General features: G+C 47.3%; 2 protein-coding genes across 6 annotated transcripts in view; one reads left to right on the forward strand and one right to left on the reverse strand.

Annotated features, from left to right (window-relative positions):
* Positions 1-20,130, forward strand: part of LOC102002342 (cyclin-dependent kinase 11B) — a 29,007-nt gene extending 8,877 nt beyond the window's left edge. For 4 of the 5 annotated variants that reach the window (XM_005368671.3, XM_013354291.2, XM_026790015.1 and 1 more), the window contains 14 exons: positions 1,638-1,774; positions 8,057-8,179; positions 9,313-9,408; positions 9,490-9,654; positions 10,047-10,112; positions 10,699-10,874; positions 11,524-11,614; positions 17,638-17,759; positions 17,981-18,086; positions 18,316-18,437; positions 18,521-18,628; positions 18,710-18,826; positions 18,998-19,146; positions 19,373-20,130. In XM_005368671.3, the coding sequence (XP_005368728.1) occupies positions 1,638-1,774; positions 8,057-8,179; positions 9,313-9,408; positions 9,490-9,654; positions 10,047-10,112; positions 10,699-10,874; positions 11,524-11,614; positions 17,638-17,759; positions 17,981-18,086; positions 18,316-18,437; positions 18,521-18,628; positions 18,710-18,826; positions 18,998-19,146; positions 19,373-19,655 (1,861 nt within the window). In that variant the 3' untranslated portion in view covers positions 19,656-20,130. The remainder of the gene's footprint in view (positions 1-1,637; positions 1,775-8,056; positions 8,180-9,312; positions 9,409-9,489; positions 9,655-10,046; positions 10,113-10,698; positions 10,875-11,523; positions 11,615-17,637; positions 17,760-17,980; positions 18,087-18,315; positions 18,438-18,520; positions 18,629-18,709; positions 18,827-18,997; positions 19,147-19,372) is intronic. The other variant, XM_026790016.1, reaches the window with a different exon arrangement.
* Positions 20,131-20,413: 283 nt separating this feature from the next.
* Mmp23b (matrix metallopeptidase 23B) lies at positions 20,414-23,215 on the reverse strand. Its single transcript, XM_005368674.3, has 8 exons — positions 22,894-23,215; positions 22,145-22,284; positions 21,922-22,061; positions 21,681-21,848; positions 21,161-21,325; positions 20,965-21,075; positions 20,743-20,869; positions 20,414-20,623 (listed from the first exon to the last, which is right to left on the reverse strand). Exons 1-8 carry the CDS (start codon positions 23,044-23,046, stop codon positions 20,449-20,451), a joined length of 1,179 nt encoding a protein of 392 aa, XP_005368731.1. The 5' UTR covers positions 23,047-23,215; the 3' UTR covers positions 20,414-20,448.
* Between the last annotated feature and the right edge of the window lie 216 nt (positions 23,216-23,431).

Below are 23,431 nucleotides of genomic sequence, written 5' to 3' on the forward strand. Positions count from 1 at the left end.
CTCAGAAAAAGAAAGAGATATAGTAAAGACAGATTCAGATTTAAAAAAAAAAACCTCTAAATAGTTTAATGTTTTTAAAAATATATGTAGGCTTGGAAGAGAAAAGAAAAAGGATACAGTCCTTTTAAAAAAAAAATAGAGTAGTAAGAGTTAATCTTCTTTGAAGAGAGAGGAGTCTCAGTGCCCTGTGTGTGGAACAGCATCTGTGGTACCATCTTTTTGTAACAAGAGTCCGAGGAGGAGGGAAAGGCAGAATGATGGGCTCCTGAATAGTGGTTGAGAACTTCCTCTGTTTGCTCTCAAACCCAGATATCCAGACCCAAATAACTTGGTAAGCCCCGAGCAGGGTGAACACAAGAGTTGCCAAAGAGATCTGTGCTTCCTGTCAGAATGTTAGCCCTACACCATTTAACAAAAATCTCAGCTGGGAAGTCTATGTCTGGCACAACTTTTCTACAAAAGGGAAAGGAAAGGAAAGGAGAAAGGAAAGGAAAGGGAAGGGAAGGGAAAGGGAGAGGGGGAGGGAAAGGGAAAGAAAGGAAAGGAAAGGAAAGGAAAGGAAAGGAAAGGAAAGGAAAGGAAAGGAAAGGAAAGGAAAGGAAAGGAAAGGAAAGGAAAGGAAGGGAAAGACGTTCCATGATAACTGGGCCTGGTGGACTTCATAGCTAGCAAACCTACGGAAGTAGTAAGGAAGACCCTCAGGATGAGCTTCAGACTGGAATTGGTGAATGTAAGGTCAACAGCAGAGTTTGTGCATATGTCACTCAGGCTTGTGGATCTTTGTGATTTGAGACCAGCCTGAGCTACATTGTGAGGCCCTCTCTCAGCCTCCTACTTTCCCAAGAAATAGCAAGACTAGCCAGGCATCGAAGTGTATCCTTGTAAACACAGTTCTTGGGGTTTAGGCAGAAAAATTGCTGAAAGTTTAAGGCAGGCCAGGAGACTTGGAGAAACCCTAACAGACAGACCATGAGTTTAAATAACATCAAGTGTACCTGTTTAAAATCAAAGAAGAAATTTAAACATAAAACTCCAGAAATGCAGATCCTTTTTTCATAGGAATATGAAAAATGGTGGATTTAGCCACTTGGACGTGTTTCAGTACCTAGTAACGTTTTCTGCTGTCCTGGTGATAGCTGCCTTGTTTTCAAGCAACTAGCTCCTTCGCTGTCTCCATCTTGTTGAAGCCCTCGCTGTCTCAAGCTAGGGCAGGAAGTGGCCCAAGGTTCATCTGCCCAGACTTTAGTGAAGGAATTTGTCAACACTCAGGTCTTTAGACCATGGCTGCCTTTCCCCCATCCCAGAGGCATCTCTACCTCTTGTTTGTGTACTCCTGATCTGCAGGATCTAACCAGGGTTCTCTGGGTGCTGTGTTTTCCTAGAGCTGCCAACTGAGGCAATAGGACCGATGTGTTTGGAGTCTGACAGGTGATAGCCTCCTCCTGTGCTTTTTTTCTGCTGTGGCTCACCAGGAACTAACTACTTGATGATGTGCACATATGGTTTTGACACCTAAGTAGCCATGTATGGGTTTACAGTGTGCAGATACGCTACATAAGTTCAGCAGAAATCAACCTGGCCTAAGAAAGAAACTTCTTGTGGGCTAGGAGCATGATGACCTGGTGTGCTTTTTCCAGGGACCGCCTGGAGCAGTTAGAAAGGAAGAGGGAGCGGGAGCGCAAGATGAGGGAGCAACAGAAGGAACAGCGGGAACAGAAGGAGCGGGAACGGAGGGCAGAAGAGCGGCGCAAAGAGAGAGAAGCGCGTAGGGAAGGTAGGTGGGAGGGACTGCCCTCTTTCTCTGTGGGTCCTCTTGGACTACTCTGGGGGTTGACTGCTGCCATAGAGAGTGCTTGTGATGTGACAGCCTTGACTGGGCCCTGGGAAGGACCCTTGAAGGGAGGCAGAGAAGCAGTTCTTGGCTCCTGTGCTTGCTTTACTAAACCCTTCCTTTTCCCATTTTAAGTTTCATGGCAATATATGTTTATTGTCCATTTTACCCTTTTAAAGAAGGCTTATTTGTTTTTATTCTGTGTTTATGAGTGCTTTGCTTGTATGTATGTCAGTGTAACGTGCTTGCCTGGTGTGCTTAGAGATCTGAAGAGGGCATCAGATCCCCTGGCCCTGGAGTTAGAGATTGTTGTGAGTCTCTGCGTCGGTGCTAGAACTCAAGTTTATGTCAAACTTTCCTTCTGAAGGAGAGCTGGAAGGAGGCTTGCGTTTGTCGTTTGCTGTTTATATTTTTCATACCTGATTACATTTTTTACCCCCATTTTTGCTTTATTATCATATTTGTATCATTAATCTATTACTCTCTCTCTTTGTTTTATTTTTATTTTATGTGTATGAGTGTTCTGTCTACATGTCTGTTTGTGCACTACATGTTTGTGTGGTGCCTAAGGAGGTGAGTGAGAGCCTCCATGTGGGTCCTGGGACTTGAACCTGGGTCGTTTGCAAGAATAAGTGCTCTTACCCACTGAGCCAACTCTCCAGTTCCCTCTATCTACTTTTTTTTTTTTTAAAGATTTATTTATTTATTATGTATACAACATTCCTTCCATGTATGTTTGTATGCCAGAAGAGGGCACCAGATCTCATTATAGATGGTTGTGAGCCACCATGTGGTTGCTGGGAATTGAACTCAGGGCCTCTGGAAGAGCAATCAGTGCTCTTAACCTCTGAGCCATCTCTCCAGCGCCCCCCCCTATCTACTTTTAAACCAAATATTTTAGTTCATTTTGTTTTGTATATAGTCTATATCTGGTTTTTATTTGTTAGTTTGTGTGGTTACCATGAGGTCACATACAATATTCTAAAGTTATGACAAATTTGAATTGATACCAGTTTCACTTTACTAACTTGCAAATTCTGTTGCTTTTATCTCTCTGAAATCTTTCCAGTTGTTCATGTCACAAAAATGCATCTTTGTATGTTTAAACTAAACTAGCACCTTTAAAAGTGCATTGCCTAACAAACAGAGCTATAAACAGTGGCTACCTTACTCCAGAAAACAGTTTTATTACACACAGTAAATGCAGTGTGGTTCTGAATTCATCCTGCTTGGAGTCTGTGGAGCAGCGTGAATGCTGATGTTCGTGTCTTCTGACAATGTGTGCTTCAGCAGATCCTTCTTAGGTGTCCTCTGTTCCTCTCTAATCCTTACTGGACTCGGTAATCTCAGGGCCTCTCTGGTCTTGGTATTTTTCTTTAATGGTTTTCCTTTCCTGTTTCTTAGGTTTCATAGTTTCTGTTGCTATATCTTTCAATTCACTGACTCTGTTTTCTGCCTACCCAGGCTTGCTATTGGATCCCTATAGTGGGTCAAATATTTTCACTGGGAATCTTTTATTTAGAGGGCCTTTTTTAAAAATCGATTTATCTATTATTCATTTTGAGCCAGTGTCTCAGGTTAGTCCAGATGGCCTAGCACTCACTGGGTGTCCTGTTATGACACTGGACTCTCAACAGTCATTCTTCGCCAGGCTGCCATGGGCTGGGATTATGGGAGTCACCTGTAAACCCACCTGGGTTTCCTATTTGTTTGTTGGTGTTTTCATGTTCATAGCACCATGTCCTTGGTTTTTGCCACATCTTTAGTTCTTGGAATATCTTTAAAATAGTTGTCTTAAAGTCTTGGTTTTTGTTTCCATTAAGCCATTTTCATCGTAAACAGTGATGTAAGGAGTCCTGTTATACTACTAGTAGAGACGTAGATCAGTACCCTCAGTCTTCTTACCTTGATGGTCCAGGAGTCCCCTTTCTTCCTGTGGTCCAGATCATGATAGTAGGGCAGCACAGCTCCTTCATACTTCTGAGCCATGCCTGGGCAGTCATCTGGCAGCGTGTGCCTTGGACTTCTTATCCTAGGCCGTGCAGTGGGTAAGTTCCTTGCCCGAGAGCTCAAACATATGGGCCATGGTGCCACTACGTGGACACCAGCCACAAAATTTCTTTAAGGTCTGGTGCAGACTGGTGACATCTCTTTCCCATTTTTTGAGGTCATTCCTATAGGTCATCTTCAGACTTCTCTTTGTTGGCATCTGCCATCTCACTTACGTTGGTGTGGTTAATGTTTTTCCTTTGAGACAAACCTTGCTGTTTCTTTGAATGTCTTGTGGGTGTGGGTTTTTTGTTTTGTTTTGTTTTGTTTTGTTTTGTTTTGTTTTGTTTTGTGAGGCAGGGTCTCTTCAAAGCCTTAGTTGACCCTGAATTCACTACATAGACCAGGCTAGTCTCCAAGTCACAGAGATGCATCTGCCTCTGCCTTTCAAGTGCTAAAAGTTGTTTGCTTTTGTTTGTTTGTTTGTTTATTTGTTTGTTTGTTTGGTTGGTTGGTGTCTTGGTTAGGGTTAATATTGCTGTGGTGAAACACCATGACCTAAGCAGCTTGTGGGGGAAAGAGTTTATTTGGGTTACACTTCCACATCACAGTTCATCGTCAGAGGAAGTCAGACAGTTACTCAGACAGGCCAGGAACCTGGCTGGGGAGCTGATGCAAACGCCATGGAGGAATGCTGCTTTGTGGCTGACTTTCCATGGCACCCAGGATCACCAGCCCGGAAATGGCACCACCTGTAGTGAACCTTTGTCTGTATTACCAGATCCCAAAAAAGCTTCATGGAGACTTACTTTTAATTATAAAAGCTCAGCTTATAGCTTAGGCTTATCCCACCAGCTCATATAACTTAAATTAATCCATTTCTACTCATCTGCGTGTTACCACATGACACATGGCTTTTACAGTCTTTCTCCCTCTCTGGCTGTCGAATACTCCACCTTTCTTCTTCCCAGAGCTCTCTCTTCAGAAGTCCCTGCTATACCTCCTGCCTAGCTATTGGCCATTTAGCTTTTTAATAAACCAGTCACAGTGACTTTACACAGTGTAATCCAATATCTTGCAACATTTCCCCCTTTTGTCTAACTCAAAAAGAAAGGGCTTTTAACTCTAGTGTAATAAAACTATCCAATAAAAACAATTCTCAGGTAAGAAATAAATTTACAGCATACAGTCCATTTGCATTTGGCAAATTCAGAGAAAATACTCCATTATCAGTGCTGTCTTGGTGAGTCTAAAGTTTTGTACCTAATTTACCTTCTATCATAACTAATGAAAGCTGTAACTACCTCTCTTCAACTCCATCAAAGACTTGAGAAGGATATGATATTACCAAAGTAAACAGGAAGTGCAGAGGAAGCAACTTCCAAAAGAAAAAAAAAAATGACAGAGTCATCTAACTGCCTGGACAGTCACCCAAGGTTCTTCTGCAATGCCAGAACATCCGTCTTCAGCCTACAGGCCTAAAATATCTGACAGACTTTTCTGTGAAACAGGAATTTTCAAGGACTGGCCTACCTTGTCTTGGCAAACTTTGGCAGTCGCCTTCTTTTGTGTCCTATTTGTCCGATTTAGACAGCACACTGTCAGCAGTCAAGGCACGGTCAGTTTCTTGCCTGGTGGCTAGCTTTTTCACAAAGAAAGTAAACTCCATATGGAGGTTCTTCCATGCCCATCATCCTTTTTTGAAGTAAAATGGTGCTGCCAGGAATAGATGTCTCACTGTCTTGCAAAGCCTTATTATTAATATACCACATTCTGTAGATCTGTGAAGTGTTTTAAGACCACCTGTCTATCTAAAATATCTGTTTGACCTTGAAAATTTACTTCACATGACAACAAATTTGATTGTTATAGTGACTGACTGCCAACTTGCATTTCTTTATTATCCTAAATAGTTTGTAATAATCACTTTCAAGAATTTATATTGCATTGTTAAATGATCTGTATCGGAACAATACCTTAAACAAGAGTAAGAAAAATAATTTTAATTTGTATCAATAAAATTCCATAGCAGTATAAAATATTTGAGACTAGTGGTTGTTCAAAAGTAAATTCAAAAATTTTATTCCATCTATACTATATATGCTATATCTTCCTTTTCTTTCAGAAAGAGTTCCATGAATCTAATCTCCTTTGTTTAGCTTTTCCTCTGATCATGACTAGTTTCAACTTGTGACCAACCCCTCTCCTAAGCTAGGGGCGATGACATCTTTAGGGAACCTTGAGAAAATTAAGATAATGGCCAAGGCCTGAAGAAGCTAGCCTTGTCCAGTTTCAGTGTGATGGGCTAATCCAAGGCTTATCTGAAGTCCTAGCTGGAGTAGTCTGTGAGGCTGGACCATCTATCTCAGCAAGCAGCCTTGAAGCTGTTCTGGGTGCAGAACTCTTAGGAAACTGTGACAGAGGCACCCTGAGGGGCTGGATCACCTGGGTCACCTGGGTCACCTGTTTTCATTGGTGTCTGGTCCTCTTGCTCTTAAAACACAAACTTTCAAAGGTAACATGCGTTTTTGTATTAACACAAGTGTGAACTTTGCGTTGAACACAAGCCAGCCAAAGATGATGTTTTATGCCTATCTTGTAATTTTTTAAGGTTTATTTTTTTATGTCTGTAGCTAGAATTTTCAGGTGATCTCCCCCATCAAATCTGATCACTATTATCAACCTTGAGTTAATCGAATCTACAGTCTTGCATTTTCTGTAGAAACAAAAGCATAACCTCTTCTCCAACGCAACATATTTATTGATTTCCATTGTGAAGTTAAAACATTTTTAAAAGCCGGGCGGTGGTGGCGCACGCCTTTAATCCCAGCACTCGGGAGGCAGAGGCAGGCGGATCTCTGTGAGTTCGAGACCAGCCTGGTCTACAAGAGCTAGTTCCAGGACAGGCTCCAAAACCACAGAGAAACCCTGTCTCGAAAAAACCAAAAAAAAAAAAAAAAAAAAAAACTTAAAAATACATAGGTTGGTTTAACATAACAGTTTCCATAATCCTCTTTGTAACCTTTAGAATCTGTCCTGGAACTAGCTCTGTAGACCAGGCTGGCCTCGAACTCACTGAGATCTGCCTGCCTCTGCCTCTCAAGTGCTGGGATTAAAGGTGTGCACCACCACCACCCAGCTGGAATCATGTTCTTAATTGAGATTCTCTCCTTTTGGATGGCGTTAGCTTGTGTCAAGTTGACATAAAACTATCCAGCATTGTAGTTGGTTGTTTTTTTCTTAGACATGTTCTCTTTGTGTAACCCTTGCTGTCCTGGAACTCACTATGTACAAACAGGCTTGCCTCCAACTCAGAGATATCTATGCCTCTGCCTCAGCCGCCACTGCCTCTGCCTCCTTGTGCTGGGATTAAAGGCGTTTGCCACCCTGTTAGGTCTTGTTTATTTTTTAGCTTGAATGTTCGTCATGATTCTGAGATCAGACCCTTCCTCAGAGCTTGCTGTAATTCTGTGAGTGTTGGGGCTGTGTTGGCCTGGCACATCCTCCTGTGCCAAATCTAAGTCTGCCTGTCTGGGAATGTGTAATTACTTTCTAGCTTCCCCTGTGTATAATTGCTTTAATGTCCGCATCCTTAATTATCTAACTTCTGAGAGGAAAAGAAGAAACGGAAGTGGGTATAGGTGCTCTAGCCCTTATATTCTCTAAAAGACACCCTAACTAGAGTGAAGTGCAGTCTCTATAAGCTTGGCTACTTTATCCCTCTGGGCTGCAAGCAGCAGCGATAGCACAGGTCTCTGATGTTTGGGGATAAGCCCTTTTCACCTGCAAATTCCTCTGGAACTCAGAATGACTGATTGCCCTTAATACGAGGGTGGGCAGCTTCTGGTGTGCTAACAGCTAAATTGACCAGAATTAACCAGTTTGTTATCCAACCCTCCCCTGGAACTTGAAGACCCTCAGCTGATTCCAGAGTTCCACACTAATTGTGTAACCCAGGCCAAGTTGATGCTGAGTGACGCCTGGCATTTCTCAGTCCACCATCTTTCTAGACTTATTTCCCACCTTGGCCTCAGTGATTAGTGAAGATCATTCTAGAAAGTCCTCTGGTAAGCCAGTAACCTCCAGCTTGGAGCTTTTTCCAAACGAGTTTTTAGCCTGTGATGTTGAAGCTTTTAATGCCATGTGGGTTTGTAACACCCCGGCAGTTGTGCACAGGGTAGAACCATGTTGGGAAGGCAGCTCCCAGCAACCTCTCTGTTCTGTTTGTGCGTACAGTCTCTGCACACCACCGCACCATGAGGGAGGACTACAGTGATAAGGGAAAGGTTGGCCACTGGAGCCGCAGCCCTCTGCGGCCACCGCGGGAGCGCTTTGAGATGGGAGACAACCGTAAGCCAGGTGAGGCCAGGCAAGCATGAACATTTTCCTGGGACATACTTGAACATGCGACTTTGCCTTTTTAGTAATTATGATATATATGAAAATGCCGTAATGTAACCTATTATGTTGTATTCTATGCTAACCCTTAAAAGTTTATTTTAAAAATGGAAGGGGCAATAGTTTATGAAATTAAGGAAAACCTTGCCAAGTGATTTCTTTTGCACAATAAAATCTTGTATTGGGGAGCCAGCAAGATGGCTCAGCAAGTAAAAGTTCTTACCAAATGCGCTGACCTAATTGTAATGCCTGAAGGAGAAACTCGCTTGCACAAGGTGTCCTCTGACCTCCGGACACTCTCCCAAGAAGGCATGTGTTTCTTTCTTTTTTAAATGTTCAGTGGTATTTTGACTGCACACCCTGCGTGAGGGTGTTAGATCTTGGAGTTACAGACAGTTGTGAGCTGCCATGTGGGTGCTGGGAATTGAACTCTAGTCCTCTGGGAGAACAGCCAGTGCTCTTAACCACTGAGCCATCTCTCCAGCCCCGGGCGTGTGATTCTTAACTGAGATGCATGTTTGTAATCTTTTTGGAAGTTGTTCATCCAGTTAAAATATGTGTGGATGAACTCTCTGCCATACACAGTGAAGCTGATCATTGCATAAGCACGTGTTAACTTTTGGGTGGTGCTGTCTTGTTTATTTAAGGACATTTTCCCATGGCTGGATACATAGTTTGTAGATTGCCTGCCCAGTGTTTGATTCCCAGCACCACATAAGAAAGAGCATGGTAGGTCTATATTCCCAGTCTTCATGAGATGGAAACAGGAGGATCTGAAGTTAATATCATCTCTGCTACGTAGTAAACTATAGACCGCAGGGTTACACGAGACACTGTCTCAAAAAAGAAAAAATTAGGACTGGAGAGCTAAATTGGCAGCGACAAACACTTGCTGCTCTTTTAGGGACCTGAATTCTGTCCCAGAACTCACATGGCAGCTCACAACTATTTGTAATTCCAGTTCCAGTGACTCCAGTAGCACACATATGATGTACATACATCCTGCAAATACTCACAAGATAATAATCAGTGAAGTAATTTTAGAAAGAAACAATCATCTCTCCAAAATCACCTGTATGTGATTTATTTCAAAGTAAAAGAAGAGAAGATGGAAGAACGAGACCTTCTGTCAGACCTGCAGGACATCAGCGACAGCGAAAGGAAAACCAGCTCGGCCGAATCATCATCAGGTACCTGGGGCTGCCTGGCTAAGGCTCTGATGCTGCTGCAGAGGAAACCAAGATTCACCCAGTGACTGTTTCATTCTGTAGCAGAATCAGGCTCAGGTTCTGAGGAAGGGGAGGAGGAAGAGGAGGAGGAAGAAGAGGAAGAAGGGAGCACCAGTGAAGAATCAGAGGAAGAGGAGGAGGAAGACGAGGAGGAGGAGGAAGAGGAGACTGGGAGCAACTCTGAGGAAGCCTCAGAGCAGTCTGCAGGTGAGGACCTGGCAAGTCATATGGGTTGCATTGATGTAAAAGTGATTTATGCTCACTGTACAGTTTATGTACTGCAGAAAAATAATTTAAAGTCTAATGTAAGCTTGTGTGCAAATAAAGTTGCCTTTCTTTGTGAGATTCACATTGACTCCAGAATTGGGGCTGGAAATGTGGCTCAATAGTAAAGTGCTTGCCTAGTGTGTGTGTGGCCCTGGGTTCAATCCCTAATACCACCAGAAAAATAACCCCCCAGATTGGTAGGTAAGACCACTTGCTGTTTTCCAGACCTCTTGCTGACGATCAGGTCGGCCTGAGACAGGGCCCAAGCTTGCGGTTCCCAGACCCGCTCTCAGCTCCGTGCTGACTGAGCACACGCCTGTTCTCCTTTGCAGAAGAAGTGAGTGAGGAGGAAATGAGTGAGGACGAAGACAGAGAAAATGAGAACCACATCTTGGTTGGTAAGGAGCTCCTTATGGTAATACCTGGCCTTGTTAATACAAACCATCCACAGCCCATAATACCCCATGAACTCAGCATTGTCCCTGGAAACTGGAGAGCTGCTGTCCTGGCAGTGCCATCTGAGAGATGGTGTGACTCCCAGGGACACATCTTCGTTCATTTTGCAGCCTGTGCTCACCATGGCTGACGGAAACATCTTTATGTATGGCATCCTTCTCTGTGCCCACTGTGGATTAGATGCCGAGGGAGCCCAGGATTTTGTGCTCAGAGGGAATGAGGTTGTGTTGGGGAGCAGTTTCTGGGTCTGGTGGCTTGGGGGATATGAGTCCTGGGTCTACCCACTTCGTGTGGCATCTGCCCTCATCCCATATGAGCCCAGTATCTGGTCCTGGCTCAGATTCCAACTTTACCTGTATCACGAGGGCTACAGGCCTCACTCCAGTACCTTTTCCCAGGGATGGCCTTGTGCTGGCTCCGTATGGAGAACACAGGGCATGCCACTCCTATAACACTTAGCCCCAGAGCAGGAGGAGGGATGGCTGCACTTACTTTCTCTTGGTCTGTAATTAGATTTAAATCTTAAAGTTCCAGAGTCACGATTTGACAGAGATTCTGGGGACAGCGAAGAAGGGGAAGAAGAAGTGGGCGAGGGGACCCCACAGAGCAGCGCCCCAACGGAAGGAGACTATGTGCCTGACTCCCCAGCCCTGTCGCCCATTGAACTAAAACAAGAGCTGCCCAAGTACCTGCCGGCCTTGCAGGTCAGACCCCGCCCCACCTCTCCCATCTACAGATGCAGTAGGTGCTACAAAAGGGAAAGATGCTTTTGGTGCTGATGTGGCTCCTGAGATGCTGACATTCTCCTCCATACAGTCTGGCTAGTCATGATTCCAGACGTGGTCCTTCCTTATGCCTGGCTTGATCCCTAGATAGGGCAGGGGATTTAGCCTGAGTGCATAGGTCTGAAAATTTTTGTTTAGGAAAAAAACTATTGAGTGTTTGACACTGCCTGGAAAATTTAGAGGGTGTGGTCATCCTGAGTGCCTGACCACTACCGTGAGCCCTGTCACCTGCCCTCCAGTGAGTTAGCATTTCCAAACAGTTGAGTCTAGCTACAGACCACACAGAGTGGTGGTATTCCAGTCCATGGTATGCATGGAAGGTTGGCACAAGCAGGCCATGCCCTCTGTAGAGTGGCATAGTTCACCAGGAAGAGGATGCTTCTATTCATGCCAGTTCAATTAATAGAAAAGTGGTGGGTGGGTGGTCTCGGAAGAAACAGAGAAAAGAACAAGTTGTTTCTATTCACACCAGCAATGCATACTTCGTTCTTCTGAAGTTACTTAGGCTAGTTTTCCAGGACACCTGTCATGTACAAAGTGCTGTCAAATATGCCTACCTCCTCCACAGGGGTGCCGGAGTGTAGAGGAGTTCCAGTGCCTAAACAGGATTGAAGAAGGCACTTATGGAGTAGTCTACAGAGCGAAGGACAAGAAAACAGGTAGGTTATCTATTAAGGGACAGGGACTAGTCAGCAGAAAGCTCTGGCCTACCCTGGGGCAAGGAGTCAATCTTGAGTTGGTTGCCCCTGTGTTGGTACAAGGTCAGTCTTGGGAGTTCTAGCAGGTAGTGGTTCCCCTGGAGAGCCTTCCTTGGTCTTCGTGCAGACTCAGGAAGGCAGGCTGAGTGCCTTGCCCGCAGCTGGTCTGCAGCTGGTCTGCAGTGTGCTGTGCCATGTGCCAGCACATGGTTGTTCGACGTGGACTCACATTCACATGCTCCATTGGATCCTTAGAAGCAGCCCACTCTTTGCCTGGAGCCAGTTCTCAGGCCTCTCTATACTTCCATACCTGACACCAGGCCTTAACTCAGACAGTTCTTCAGAAGCCAGAGGTCAGCAGCCTGACTGGAGTCCTGCTGCCCACGACAGCAGGTGGCAGGTTCCTGGGTGAGGGATGAAAGGCCTGGGAAGTGACATTGAATGGGCCCATAAGTTAGGGATTCTTCTTTTTATTTTTATTGCAGTGCTGGGATTCTAGGCACTCGCCCATTTTATTATATTATCTGCCTGGGCTTTTACTGTGCTTTAGTTACTTTTTTTGATATAGGTTCTTATACTGTGTATCTCTGGCTGGCCTGGGACTCCCTGTGTAGACCAGAATGGCCTTCATCTGCCTGCCTCCCAAGTGGTAGGATTAGAGATAATGTACCACCATGTCTGGCTTGTCTTATTATTTTTGAGACAGGGTCTCCCTGAATACTCATGGTTGGCCTGGGACTTTCTACATTGACCAAGCTGGCTTTAAACTTGCAGGGTCTTCCTGAGTGCTGGGATTAAGGGTGTACGCCAACACACCTAGAGCTGTTTTCTCAGCTGCTTGGGGTTTTGTTTGGTTGGTTGGTTTTGTTGTTGTTGTTTAAGATTTATTTATTTATTATGTATACAGTGTTCTGCCTGCGTGTACACCTGTACACCAGATATGGGCACCATATCTGATAAATGGCTGTGAGCCACCACATGGTTCTGGGAATTGAACTCAGGACTTCTAGAAGAGCAACCAGTGCTCTTAACCTCTGAGCCATCTCTCCAGCCCCTTACATGATTTATTACATTTATATGTATACATGTGCTCATTAGTACAGATGCCCACAGAGGCCACAAATGGTTATTGGGGTCCTTAGAACTGCAGTTACAGGAAACTGAGCCACTCAGCACAGGTGTTAAGACACAAGACTCGGAACTTGTGGTGGTTTTGGTTTTTCAAGACAGAGTTTCTCTTAACTTTGGAGTCTGTCCTGGAACTAGGTCTCGTAGACAAGGCTGGCCTTGAACTTACAGAGATCTACGGGCCTCTGCCTCCCAAGTGTTGGGATTTGTTTTATTTTGTTTTTCAAGACAGGGTTTCTTTGTAGCTTTGGAGCCTGTCCAGGAACTAACTCTTGAAGCCGAGTGCTGGGATTAAAGGCCTACGCCACCACTGCTGGAAGAACAGCAGCAAAACTCTCTTTAACTGCTGAACCATTGCTCCAGCTCCTTTATATAATGTTTTTTTCTTTTTGTTTGTTTGTTTGTTTGTTTGTTTGTTTGTTTTTTCGAGACAGGGTTTCTCTGTGTGACAGCCCTTGCTGTCTTGGAACGAACTGTTCTAGATCAGGCTGGCCTTGAACTCACAGAGATCCTCCTGCCTCTGTCTCCTGAGTGCTGGGATTAAGGCATGCACCACCACCACCCGGGTACATGATTTTTTAAAATTTATCCTCTGACAGTTTTGCAATTGTATGTAAAATATCTTGACTATGTCTGCCCCCAACATATTCTCTGGTCATACACAACCCCCATTTTCCTAACTAAGTCGGTTCAGTTAGTGCTACCAGCGTGTTCCTGGGTGTGGGTCCATCCACTGGAGCACAAGCTGCCAACCGTACACCACACCTAGGAAGAAAATAGCTCTCCCTACCCAGATGCTATCAACTGGCAGTAATAGCTCTTCCACTCGGGAGGGGTCTTATGAGCCCTCCCAAATGTTGAAATGATGACTAACTTGATCTTGTGTGGGTAACCAGCTGCTGTGAGCTCATGAACACAGAGCCTTGTTGTGTCTAAAGATGGCATTTTACAGCACTCTCCCTCCTTCAGCTCTTCCGTTCTTTCCTCCTCCTCTTCATGATGTTCCTGGAACCCGGGACTGAGGATGGTCTAAGTGTCCCATTTAGGCCTGAGCAGTTATGGGTCTCTGCATCAACCACTGCCAGAAGAAACTTCTCTGACCAAGGTTAAAAGCAGCACTAGCTCATGAGTATAAAAATAAATATTTGGAAGACGGTTTGACAATGAGAACATTTAACAAAACAACAATAATAAGTTCCCTCCTTGGGCCTTTCCCAGTCATGAGCAGATTTACTGCATCGGGTATAAATTCTCTTCTGTGGAGAAATCTATGCCGAAATCCATTGGATATCCCTAACAGTCATGTTTCTATTTGCTCCAGTGGGCACATTTCGTCTGCAAGTTGGTGTTATGGCATGCAGGATTCAGCACTGTGAAAGGTGAAGCCAGTGAGTGCTGTGTCTTCTCCAGCAACCTGCATAGCATCTCCCAACACTGAAAGTTTCCTCCCTGTTCAGTTCCAGCCTGGTGTCTTGATGTCCTGCACTCAGAGTATATGCTGTATTCAGCAGTAAGGTCTCACCATCTTTTTATGGTGGGAAACTAAGAGAATTAGCAATAGTCTGTCTTGTGTTTGAGGACTCCTAAGGCCTTCATGACCACTAACTTGTAGGGAGATACCCGAGCCCAGCGCTTGATTTTCATTTCATAACCCATGTTTTCTCTGAGCAGCACTGTCCACCTTCGTAGGGCCCGCCGGTAGGTGTAACAGTCGGGTCACGTCCAGGCCATGCCAGGGAGATTCCCTTGTTGGTTGTCTGATAAGGGGTCTGGAGATGGCTCCGTGGTTAAGATTGGTTTGATTCCCAGCACTCACGTGGTGGCTCTCAGCTGTCCAACTCCAGTGTCAAGGGATTCGGTCCTCTCTGGCCTCTGTGGGACACAGCATACGTGCAGGGGAAATACCTGTATGCATAAAATGAGCTAAAACTATAAAATCTAGTCATCCTTCAAAGTAGTATGTGTCCATAAGGATTTTTCATACTTCTGTAGTTTTTGTTAACCTACTCCTTGTTCTTTCCTCTCTAACCCCAAGTATACCCTTAGTAGTTTTGTTGTTGTTGCTTTTCTTTGTTTTTTTGAGGCATAATCTCACTATGTAGCCCTGGATGTCTGGAACTCATTCTGTGGACCACCTGCTTCTGCCTCCAGCTCTCCCCCTAATCTAATATCACATGTGTTCTCCTGTCCCCTGCTCACATTAAAGCCTGCTCTTCCCTCCTGTAATGGGAATCCCTCGTTCTGGAGATTCCGTTTCTCTGTTATTGGCCTCCAGTGATCCAGATGCTGTTCAGAAAGTCCTTACCTATGCCTGTATTTTGAAATGTATTCCCTACTTCCTCAGTTGGAGAAGACAAAGGAGAGCATGTTAATTCACAGTGTCTTAACCAACTGAAACATCACATAATACTGCCCGGCTTCCATATGAATCCTAAGATTGTTTTTTCTCTCCGCCCCCCCCCTTTGTTTTATTGAGAGGGTTTTTCTGTGTAGCCCTGACTGTCCTGGAACTCATTTTGTGGACCAGGGTGGCCTTGAACTCACATAGATTCGCCCGCCACCTGCCCTTTTTTTTTTTATTTTTTTTTTTTTTTTAATTTATGTGTGTGTACGTTTAGCTTTCTGTGTAGGAGCCTAGGAAGGCCAGAGGAATTGAATCCTCCTATATGTGGAGTTACAGGCAGTGGGTGCTCTTAACCACTGAACCATCTTTCCAGCCCCAAATCTTTTTAATTTCCTTTCAGAATTCTCATATCTTTTGTGTAGTTTATCCCAAGGTGGGGATTGTTTTTGTTTGTTAGTTGGGGCTAACCTAGACCTCACTATGTGGTCCAGATTGTCTCCAGTTCCTAGAGAGCCACCTGCCTCTGCCTCCAGAAGCACTGGGGTCAAAGGTGTTGTGAATGGAATTGTTTTTCTGGTATCTTTCTCAGTGTGTTTGCCATTGGTATATGGGAAGGCTATTGATTTTTATGTGTTAAGTTTGTCTCCCACCACTTTCCTGAAAAGGAGTATCTTGTGGAGTCTTTAGTGTCTCCTGTTATCTTATTAGGGTTACGACTCTGGTGGTGAAACACCATGACAAAAAGCCGGCTGGGGAGAAAAGAAAAGGTTTTACACTTCCACATTATAATCTTACTGGGATCCTGCAGGTGTTCATACAGGCAATGATCCTAGAAGAGATGAGAATAAAACTTGATTCAGATCAACTTGTCAACCTGGTCTAGACTTGGGAAAGTCTAATGTAGGTGGTTCATCGTCAGCATATTTAAAACGGCACAATTTGGGGGAAAGTTTCCAGGCAACAATCATTCCAATTCTAGGTACACATAAAGCTTAAGGTTTAACTACACAGAAATGCCTTTCCAAAGTACAAGTGACCGTGAGGGTGGGCTCTCTGGCTGGCTAATAAAAGGTCTAGTGTGGTCTCAGATAGCATAGAGATCAGCAGGCTATAGAATAAAGTGTGACATCTCCCTAAGGACGGGTTTAGCTGGGAGCTAAAGATAACAGTCTAGGGAGGGAGGGTCTGGGGTAAACATTCTGGGAAGTTGGGTGAGGTCTGCCTCTAGAGCTGGCGGAGGTCACCAAGGCTATTGGCAAAATCCGCTCTCTGCCTTCTGGATGGAATGTGGGTATCTTACCTCCTTCACTGAGAAGGCACCGCTTTGTGTTTGTTCCTGGTTTCCCTGGCAATACATGGCTGCAGGGCCCTTGTGTCCCCAACAGTCAACCATCACTATTGGAAGTCGGGACAGGAACTGTTGCAGAGACCTTGGAGGGGTGCTGCTTACTAGTTTGCTCAGCCTGCTTTCTTATAGAACCCAGGGATGGCACTACCCACAATGGGCTGGGTGCCCTACAGCTGGTGGTGGTACATATGGTTGTATCACTAACTGAGAAAATGCTGATTTATAATCATAACATCTGTAAATTTATATTCTCTTTTTTTAGAGGCTTCTGGTACTATATGGAATAAGAGTGGTGGGCTCCCTGTATTGTTCCTCATATCAGTGGAAATGTTTGTTTGTTTGTTTGTTTGTTTGTTTGTTTTTTGATGTGTATAAGTGTTTTACTTGCATGACTATCTATGTACCATGTGTATGCCTGGTGCCTCAGCCCAGAAGAGGACATCAAGTCCTCTGGAAATACAGTTAAGATGGCTGTAATTGACCATGTTGGCACTGGGATCAAACCTGGGTTTCGGGAAGGGTGGTAAGTACTCTTAACTGCTGAGCCATCTCCAACCAAGCCCTGGAAATGCTTTGAGTTTCTCCCATTTAATATAATGTTAATTGTTAACGTAGCACATTTACCCTTTACCACATTGAGATTTGTTCCTTCAGGAATTTTAACATGAAAGATGTTGGATTTTGTCAAAAAGCCTTTCTTGGCATCTATAAGATAACCACGTAATTTATCACATTTATTGATTTTATATCAAACCATCCCTGCGTATTTGGATAAAAAGCCAGTTTGATCATGGTGGATTATCTTTTTGATGTGTTCCTGAATTCATTTTTGCATTTACGTGGTTGGTTGGTTGGTTGGTTGGTTGGTTGGTTGGTTGGTTGGTTGGTTGGTTTGAGGCAGCCCTTTCTATGTAACCCTGGAACTCACCATGTAGATCAGACTGACCTTGGAATCACTGAGATCTATCTCTACTCTCAAATGTTGAGATTGAAGGCATATGTCACTACATCTAACTGTGTTGGTGTTTTGGTTTGGTTTTGGTTTTTGGGACATTGGTCCGCTCTCTGGCCTCAAATGTGTGGCATTCCTCCTACCTCAGCTTCTCCAGTGTTGGGATTACAAGCATGAGCCACCATACCCAGGTTATACAATTTTCTTTACAGATGAAATCGTGGCTCTGAAGCGGCTAAAGATGGAGAAGGAGAAGGAAGGTTTCCCAATCACGTCGCTGAGGGAGATCAACACCATCCTCAAGGCCCAGCACCCCAATATCGTCACTGTCAGAGTGAGGCTCAGTCTCCACATTTGGCATGCCCTGCCTGTGTGGGAGGTTTATCCCTTGAAGGGACAAGGGAGAAGGTTCCGGCATTGTAGGATCAGGTGTTAGCAGCTCCAATGATACCCGCTTCCCAAGAAGTCTTAGTAGGTCCAGAATCAGTGTTTGCCAGGGTGGGGGTGGAGGTAGAAGCCACACCCAGAACCCATAGATCGACTGTTAATTCCTAGGAAATCGTTGTGGGAAGCAACATGGACAAGATCTACATCGTGATGAACTATGTTGAACATGACCTCAAGAGCCTAATGGAGACTATGAAGCAGCCCTTCCTGCCAGGTATGACTGCACACCCCCTGGACAGTCATAAGGGCAGAGCACATGTGATCCTGTGTGTATGAGCTCAGAGTCACCCTGGGCTGGGAGTGTTCCTGGGATGAACCTGTCCCCCCAGAAGTCTAGTTGCTGCTGGGCTACACAGATAACCCTGAGAACTGGGCCCTTTTGCAGGGGTGTTGGGAGCTCATGGGGCAAAGGAAGAATGTGTGTGACCTCATTACTCCCACAGGGGAGGTGAAGACCCTGATGATCCAACTGCTGAGTGGGGTGAAACACCTCCACGACAACTGGATCCTGCACCGTGACCTTAAGACCTCCAACCTTCTGCTGAGCCATGCTGGCATTCTCAAGGTGAGCCCCGTACTTACCCCACCCCACCCCACCCCCGGAGCCCTGTCCTACAGGGCTTACAGGCCGCCCTATCTCTGTTACAGGTGGGTGACTTTGGGCTTGCTCGGGAGTATGGCTCACCCCTGAAGGCCTACACTCCAGTGGTTGTCACCCTGTGGTATCGCGCCCCAGAACTGCTGCTCGGTGCTAAGGTGGGTTTAAAAAGGGGTCTGAGAGCAAGCCTGTGGCCGACCCTGAGCCTCAGGCGTCTGACCCTGTACTCTGGGCTTTAGGAGTACTCTACGGCTGTGGACATGTGGTCAGTGGGCTGCATCTTTGGAGAGCTGCTGACACAGAAGCCTCTGTTTCCTGGGAAGTCAGACATCGACCAGATCAACAAGGTTTTCAAGGTGAGTGTTAGGGACGGCCTGTCTCTCTAGAGAATGACTTGCAGTGTGTATGCAGAACTAGGATCAGGATTGGTACCCTGGCCACGCTGGTCTTTTGGTGGCCTCTCTGATAAGAAGTGACATGTGGGCACCATGAAGGGCATGTCTAATTCAGACATCCCTGTTTTTCAGGACCTGGGAACTCCCAGCGAGAAAATCTGGCCAGGCTATAATGACCTCCCAGCAGTCAAGAAGATGACCTTCAGCGAGTATCCCTATAACAACCTCCGCAAGCGATTTGGGGCTTTGTTATCAGATCAGGGCTTTGATCTCATGAACAAGTAAGTCTGAGGGTGGCATAGTTGGCAGCCACTGGGCTCCAGGCTGATTTCTCTTGCAGAACTGCCATGGGGCTTGGAAGCCCCCAGAATACCAGGTTGTAGGAGACGCTGAGGCCCAGTGGGTCTCATCTTCCTTCTCAACCTAGCCCCGCAAGTTTCCACCAAGAGGCTTGGCTCTGTCTGTGACGGCCGTGTGTGCCCTGATCTCCTATGTCGCTCTCTTCAGGTTCCTGACCTACTACCCTGGGAGGAGGATCAGTGCAGAAGACGGCCTGAAACACGAGTATTTCCGAGAGACGCCCCTCCCCATTGACCCGTCCATGTTCCCCACATGGCCCGCCAAGAGTGAGCAGCAGAGGGTGAAGAGAGGCACCAGTCCACGGCCCCCTGAGGGCGGCCTGGGCTACAGCCAGCTGGGTGATGACGACCTGAAGGAGACGGGCTTCCACCTCACCACCACCAACCAGGGAGCTTCAGCTGCTGGCCCTGGCTTCAGTCTCAAGTTCTGAGGTCAGATTGACTGACCTTGGCCAGCTAGATTGGTGACAGGCAGACCTGAATCAGGGCAACTTTTTTTTTTTTTTTTTTTATGTTGTTTGTTTTGGGGTGGGTTGAAAATTTGTAGAATTAAATCACATTTTTCCTTCTGGAAAGGAAAGAGTTTTCAGAGTTGTCTAACTTGCCTCGTGAAAAAGGGTGAGCATCTGGAGGCACCAGAGTAGATGGCCCACCCCTCCGCATAGTGAGGCCCGGTCTGGAGCGAGCTGGAGTTGTCTGCTTGTCAGTCTGGGAGGCTGGTGGCTTGTGTGCGAAGCGTGAGACGGCCTGCATCTCGCTGGAGTAACTAAGCCAGACCCATCCACCACAAGCTTTGGCTCTCAGAACCAGGTGTGGGACAACTTGAGCCACAGTGGGTTTTTATACATGAGGTTGTTAGATGTTTTAAGTAGTAAACTATTCTTGGAGGAAGCTTTTGTATGTCTTCTTTTCCCCCATCATGCTGGCTCCCAGTTGGGCCCTAAGTGCTTGTGACTGCTTGGGGCCCCTACCTCTGTCCACGCTGATCCTCAGCCTCTCCACACTGAAGCCTCACATCCCTCTCACACACCCTAGGGGATGCTGCTGACCCCTGGGTTTCATTTTACCCCACTGCTCCAGGGGCCAGGTTGGCAAAGCAGAAATAAGTGAGTACTGCCCCAGCACCCCCACATCCAGATGGCAGAGACCGGCCTTCCCTCTTCCCAATGAAACAGCACAGAGACATCGGAGAGAAAGTGCTTTATCTGCTGGCTGTTAGCAGGCTCAGCTCCTCAGTCGCACGCGCCAGGAGTAGGTGGTGAGCACACGCTGGTGCCGGCGTACCACACAAGTGTAGGTGCCTTCGTTGACTGCGTTGGCAATGATGCTCAGCTGTGCCTCGCCCAGGGCCAGGTAGCCGGGGTAGGAGAACTCCAGGGGCTCCTGGTCCTTGTACCAGCTGCAGGGGGGAGGTTCCTGCATCCCTACCCATGCCAAGGGCCCCAGGATATACCCACAGGGGCACCCCAGGCAGCCCCAAGCCCCTCTGGACATGCCTGCCCAGTGCTGTTCACTCACTATACTTTGCCCTTCTTGCGTAGGATCTTCTGCCCGCAGTGGAAGGTCATGTTCCTGCCCTCTTTGACCAATCTCGTTTTCATTCTGGTGGGTGGTGTGGTGGCAGCCACAGTGGGGAATGGGAATTCTGCTCAGAGAATGGTGAAATGCCACGTCAGTGCTTAACCCCATCAAACCAGGCTCACAAGAACTCCCACCCAACCCCATCTGAGCCCCCGTCACCATAGCAGAAGTCACAGCTTCTGGGGCAGAGCCTCTTCATGAGCCTCTGATGGGTATCGCAGAATCCCTTTCGTGCCCAGGATGTACACCCAAAGAGCCGGTCCAGGCAGCCTAACAGGAGAGCAAGGCAGCATGGCTCAGAGCTTGCCTAGAGCCCTCCCATCCATCTGACACCCACCTGCCCCAAGGCACCCACCGTAGAGTCGGTGTAATCCCCACAGCTCATCCTGGGACAGTGCCTTCCAGCCCCTCAAGGTGGCGTTGATGTGCATGAGCGCCTGCTCTTGCTGTGAGTGCATCAGTCCCAGCGCATGGCCAATCTCGTGTGCCGCCACATGCACCAGGTCTGTGAGCCATACGCCTGTGGGCCCCATGGTTAGTGCTTGGGAGCCCTCAGCCCTTCGCTCCCAGTGTTGCTCTTGGAGGCCCAGCGCTGATGGGGAAGCCCAGCTGCAAGTCACCCTTAGCCCACAGCCAAGGCAGATAAGTTTGTTCCCGGCCTAGGCTGTGAGCTTGGCCCTCAGGAATGCAGCTCCAGCTCCCTCTCCAGCGGCTTGGGGGAGGGGATGGGGGGGGGAGGAGACGGGCCTGTGTGAACCAGAATTCCTCTCAAATATTCAGCCCCAGGAAATCCTTCCTACCCCAAAGCCCTCTGTAGCCTACATGGTGGAGAGATTGGGGCCCCAGGAAGAGGCCAGACCAAGGAGTTGGATCACCTTTCTTCCAGCTGTAGCGCGTGGGGCCCAAGACCCAATACTCGCTGTCATCAAAGTGGATGCCCCCGTGGGGTGGGAAGAAAGCGTGGGCCAGTTCACCTGTGGGGCCATCAAAGCAGTGGTGCAGGGCAGAGACCAAGCAGTCGGTGTGGTTGACCGGGTAGAAACCTAGGAAGACAAGGCTGCGGTCACACCTGTGGGGACCGGGGGCGGGGCGGGAGCGCTTCAGTCACCCACCCACCTATCTGGAGGTCGCTGGGATGCTCGGGGGCCACTTCACGGAAGCGGAACGGGGAAACTTCGCTCCACATGCGAAAGGCGGCAGCCAGGCCCTTCCTGGTCTCCTCCGGGTTTAAAAGGTTCCGGGGAAAGGAGAGAATCCTGGGGGTGGGGTATTGAGAGTTAGTGTAGGAGACAGTGTCTGCGGTAAGGCCTGACCACCGCCCGCCTTCCCGGGGTGACACCTGTAGGTGAGGTTGAAGTGGTTCCAGCGCAGTCTGGCCGGTGTTAGCGTGTACCGGCGTCTTCGGGGTACCGGTATGGTCAACGAGCTGGGGACCTGGACAGTGGAGACCCCTGAAGGGTCTGGTGCGTCTACATTTCTCTTCACGGGAAAAAAGTGGATTTGAGGAGGCAGGAGAAAGAGTCTGTGGTTCCCAAAATAGTTGCTGAGAGCTAGCTTGTTAGGCAATGGAGTGGGAGAAATTGCGAATGAACCCTCGGGGTTTTTCGCTTTCCCACACTTAATGAGTTGCTTTTACTCCCCACCCTGCTGCAGGAAGCTTTGAGAGTGGAGAGTTCAAGGCCAGCCTAGCCTATGGAACAAGTTCCAGGACAGCCAAGGCTACACAGAGAAACCCTGTCTCCAAAAGAAAAAGAAAAAAAAGGGGGGGGGGGGAGTTGTTCAGAGCTACACGAGGCAGGCTTGGTGGCACGTGCCTTTAATCTCTGGAGGTGGCGGTGGTCTACAGAGACCAGCCTGGCCTACAGAGCGAGTTCCACAAGTAAATCTACACTAAGAAACCCTGTCTCAAATAAATAAATAAATAGCCGGTGAGAGTGAGCAGAGCTGGAGATGGACGCTGCCTCCCACCAGCGACCCCTGGACACACTGATTGAGGATGCCTGGAACTAAGGACTCACACGCAGGCCCACACGCCCCCTTACAGATGGGCCCACTGATTGACAGACCCTCAGATGCGAACCAGCTCACCGCTGCACTCCAGGCGGTCTCTGCCGGTGCCCGTGGCCACTCCAGCAACACCAGCGCGGAGAGAAAGCACAACCCGCTCAGGACAGCCCCGAACCAGCGGCCCTGTTGTACAGCACCCGATACCTCCAGATGGACGCAGGCTGGGCAGCCCATGGCAGACTTGCTGTCGGATCAGGGCCTCAAGGGGCAGCGAGACGCAGGGACTTGGGCCGCAGAGTTGGGGCGGAGTGGGAGGGGGGTTGGCGACGAAGCGGCTCGAGTTACAGCCCTCGTGGGGCGAGGACCCGGCGCTAGCCTGTGAAGTGAAACAGCTGGCCCGTCCGGAACGATCCTCATCCCTCTAGGGGGTTCCAGGAACCAGGTCTTAGGGTCGGTGACAGTGGCCTGAACGCCCGCCCGAATGATGGGGGATGTCTATCAGAACGGGAGAAACGGCTAGGAACAAGTAAGGCGCCAGGGCTCAGATTTGGGGAAGGGGCATTAATTGCTCCCCATGCCCACCTAGTTGGGGCTGAATGACTTTTTGGCTTTACCCCCT

Source organism: Microtus ochrogaster, unplaced genomic scaffold (genome assembly GCF_000317375.1).
Source record: "Microtus ochrogaster isolate Prairie Vole_2 unplaced genomic scaffold, MicOch1.0 UNK38, whole genome shotgun sequence".
Taxonomy (NCBI): Eukaryota; Metazoa; Chordata; class Mammalia; order Rodentia; family Cricetidae; genus Microtus; species Microtus ochrogaster.

Bases quoted from the DNA above. Each gene is read 5' to 3' on its own strand.
- Mmp23b (XM_005368674.3), bottom strand. From the start codon at position 23,046: ATGGGCTGCCCAGCCTGCGTCCATCTGGAGGTATCGGGTGCTGTACAA. The intron at 22,285-22,893 runs GTGAGCTGGTTC...TTTCCCGTGAAG, and splicing joins AGACCGCCTGGAGTGCAGCG to AGAAATGTAGACGCACCAGA. The intron at 22,062-22,144 runs GTGTCACCCCGG...CCCCACCCCCAG, and splicing joins CACTTCAACCTCACCTACAG to GATTCTCTCCTTTCCCCGGA.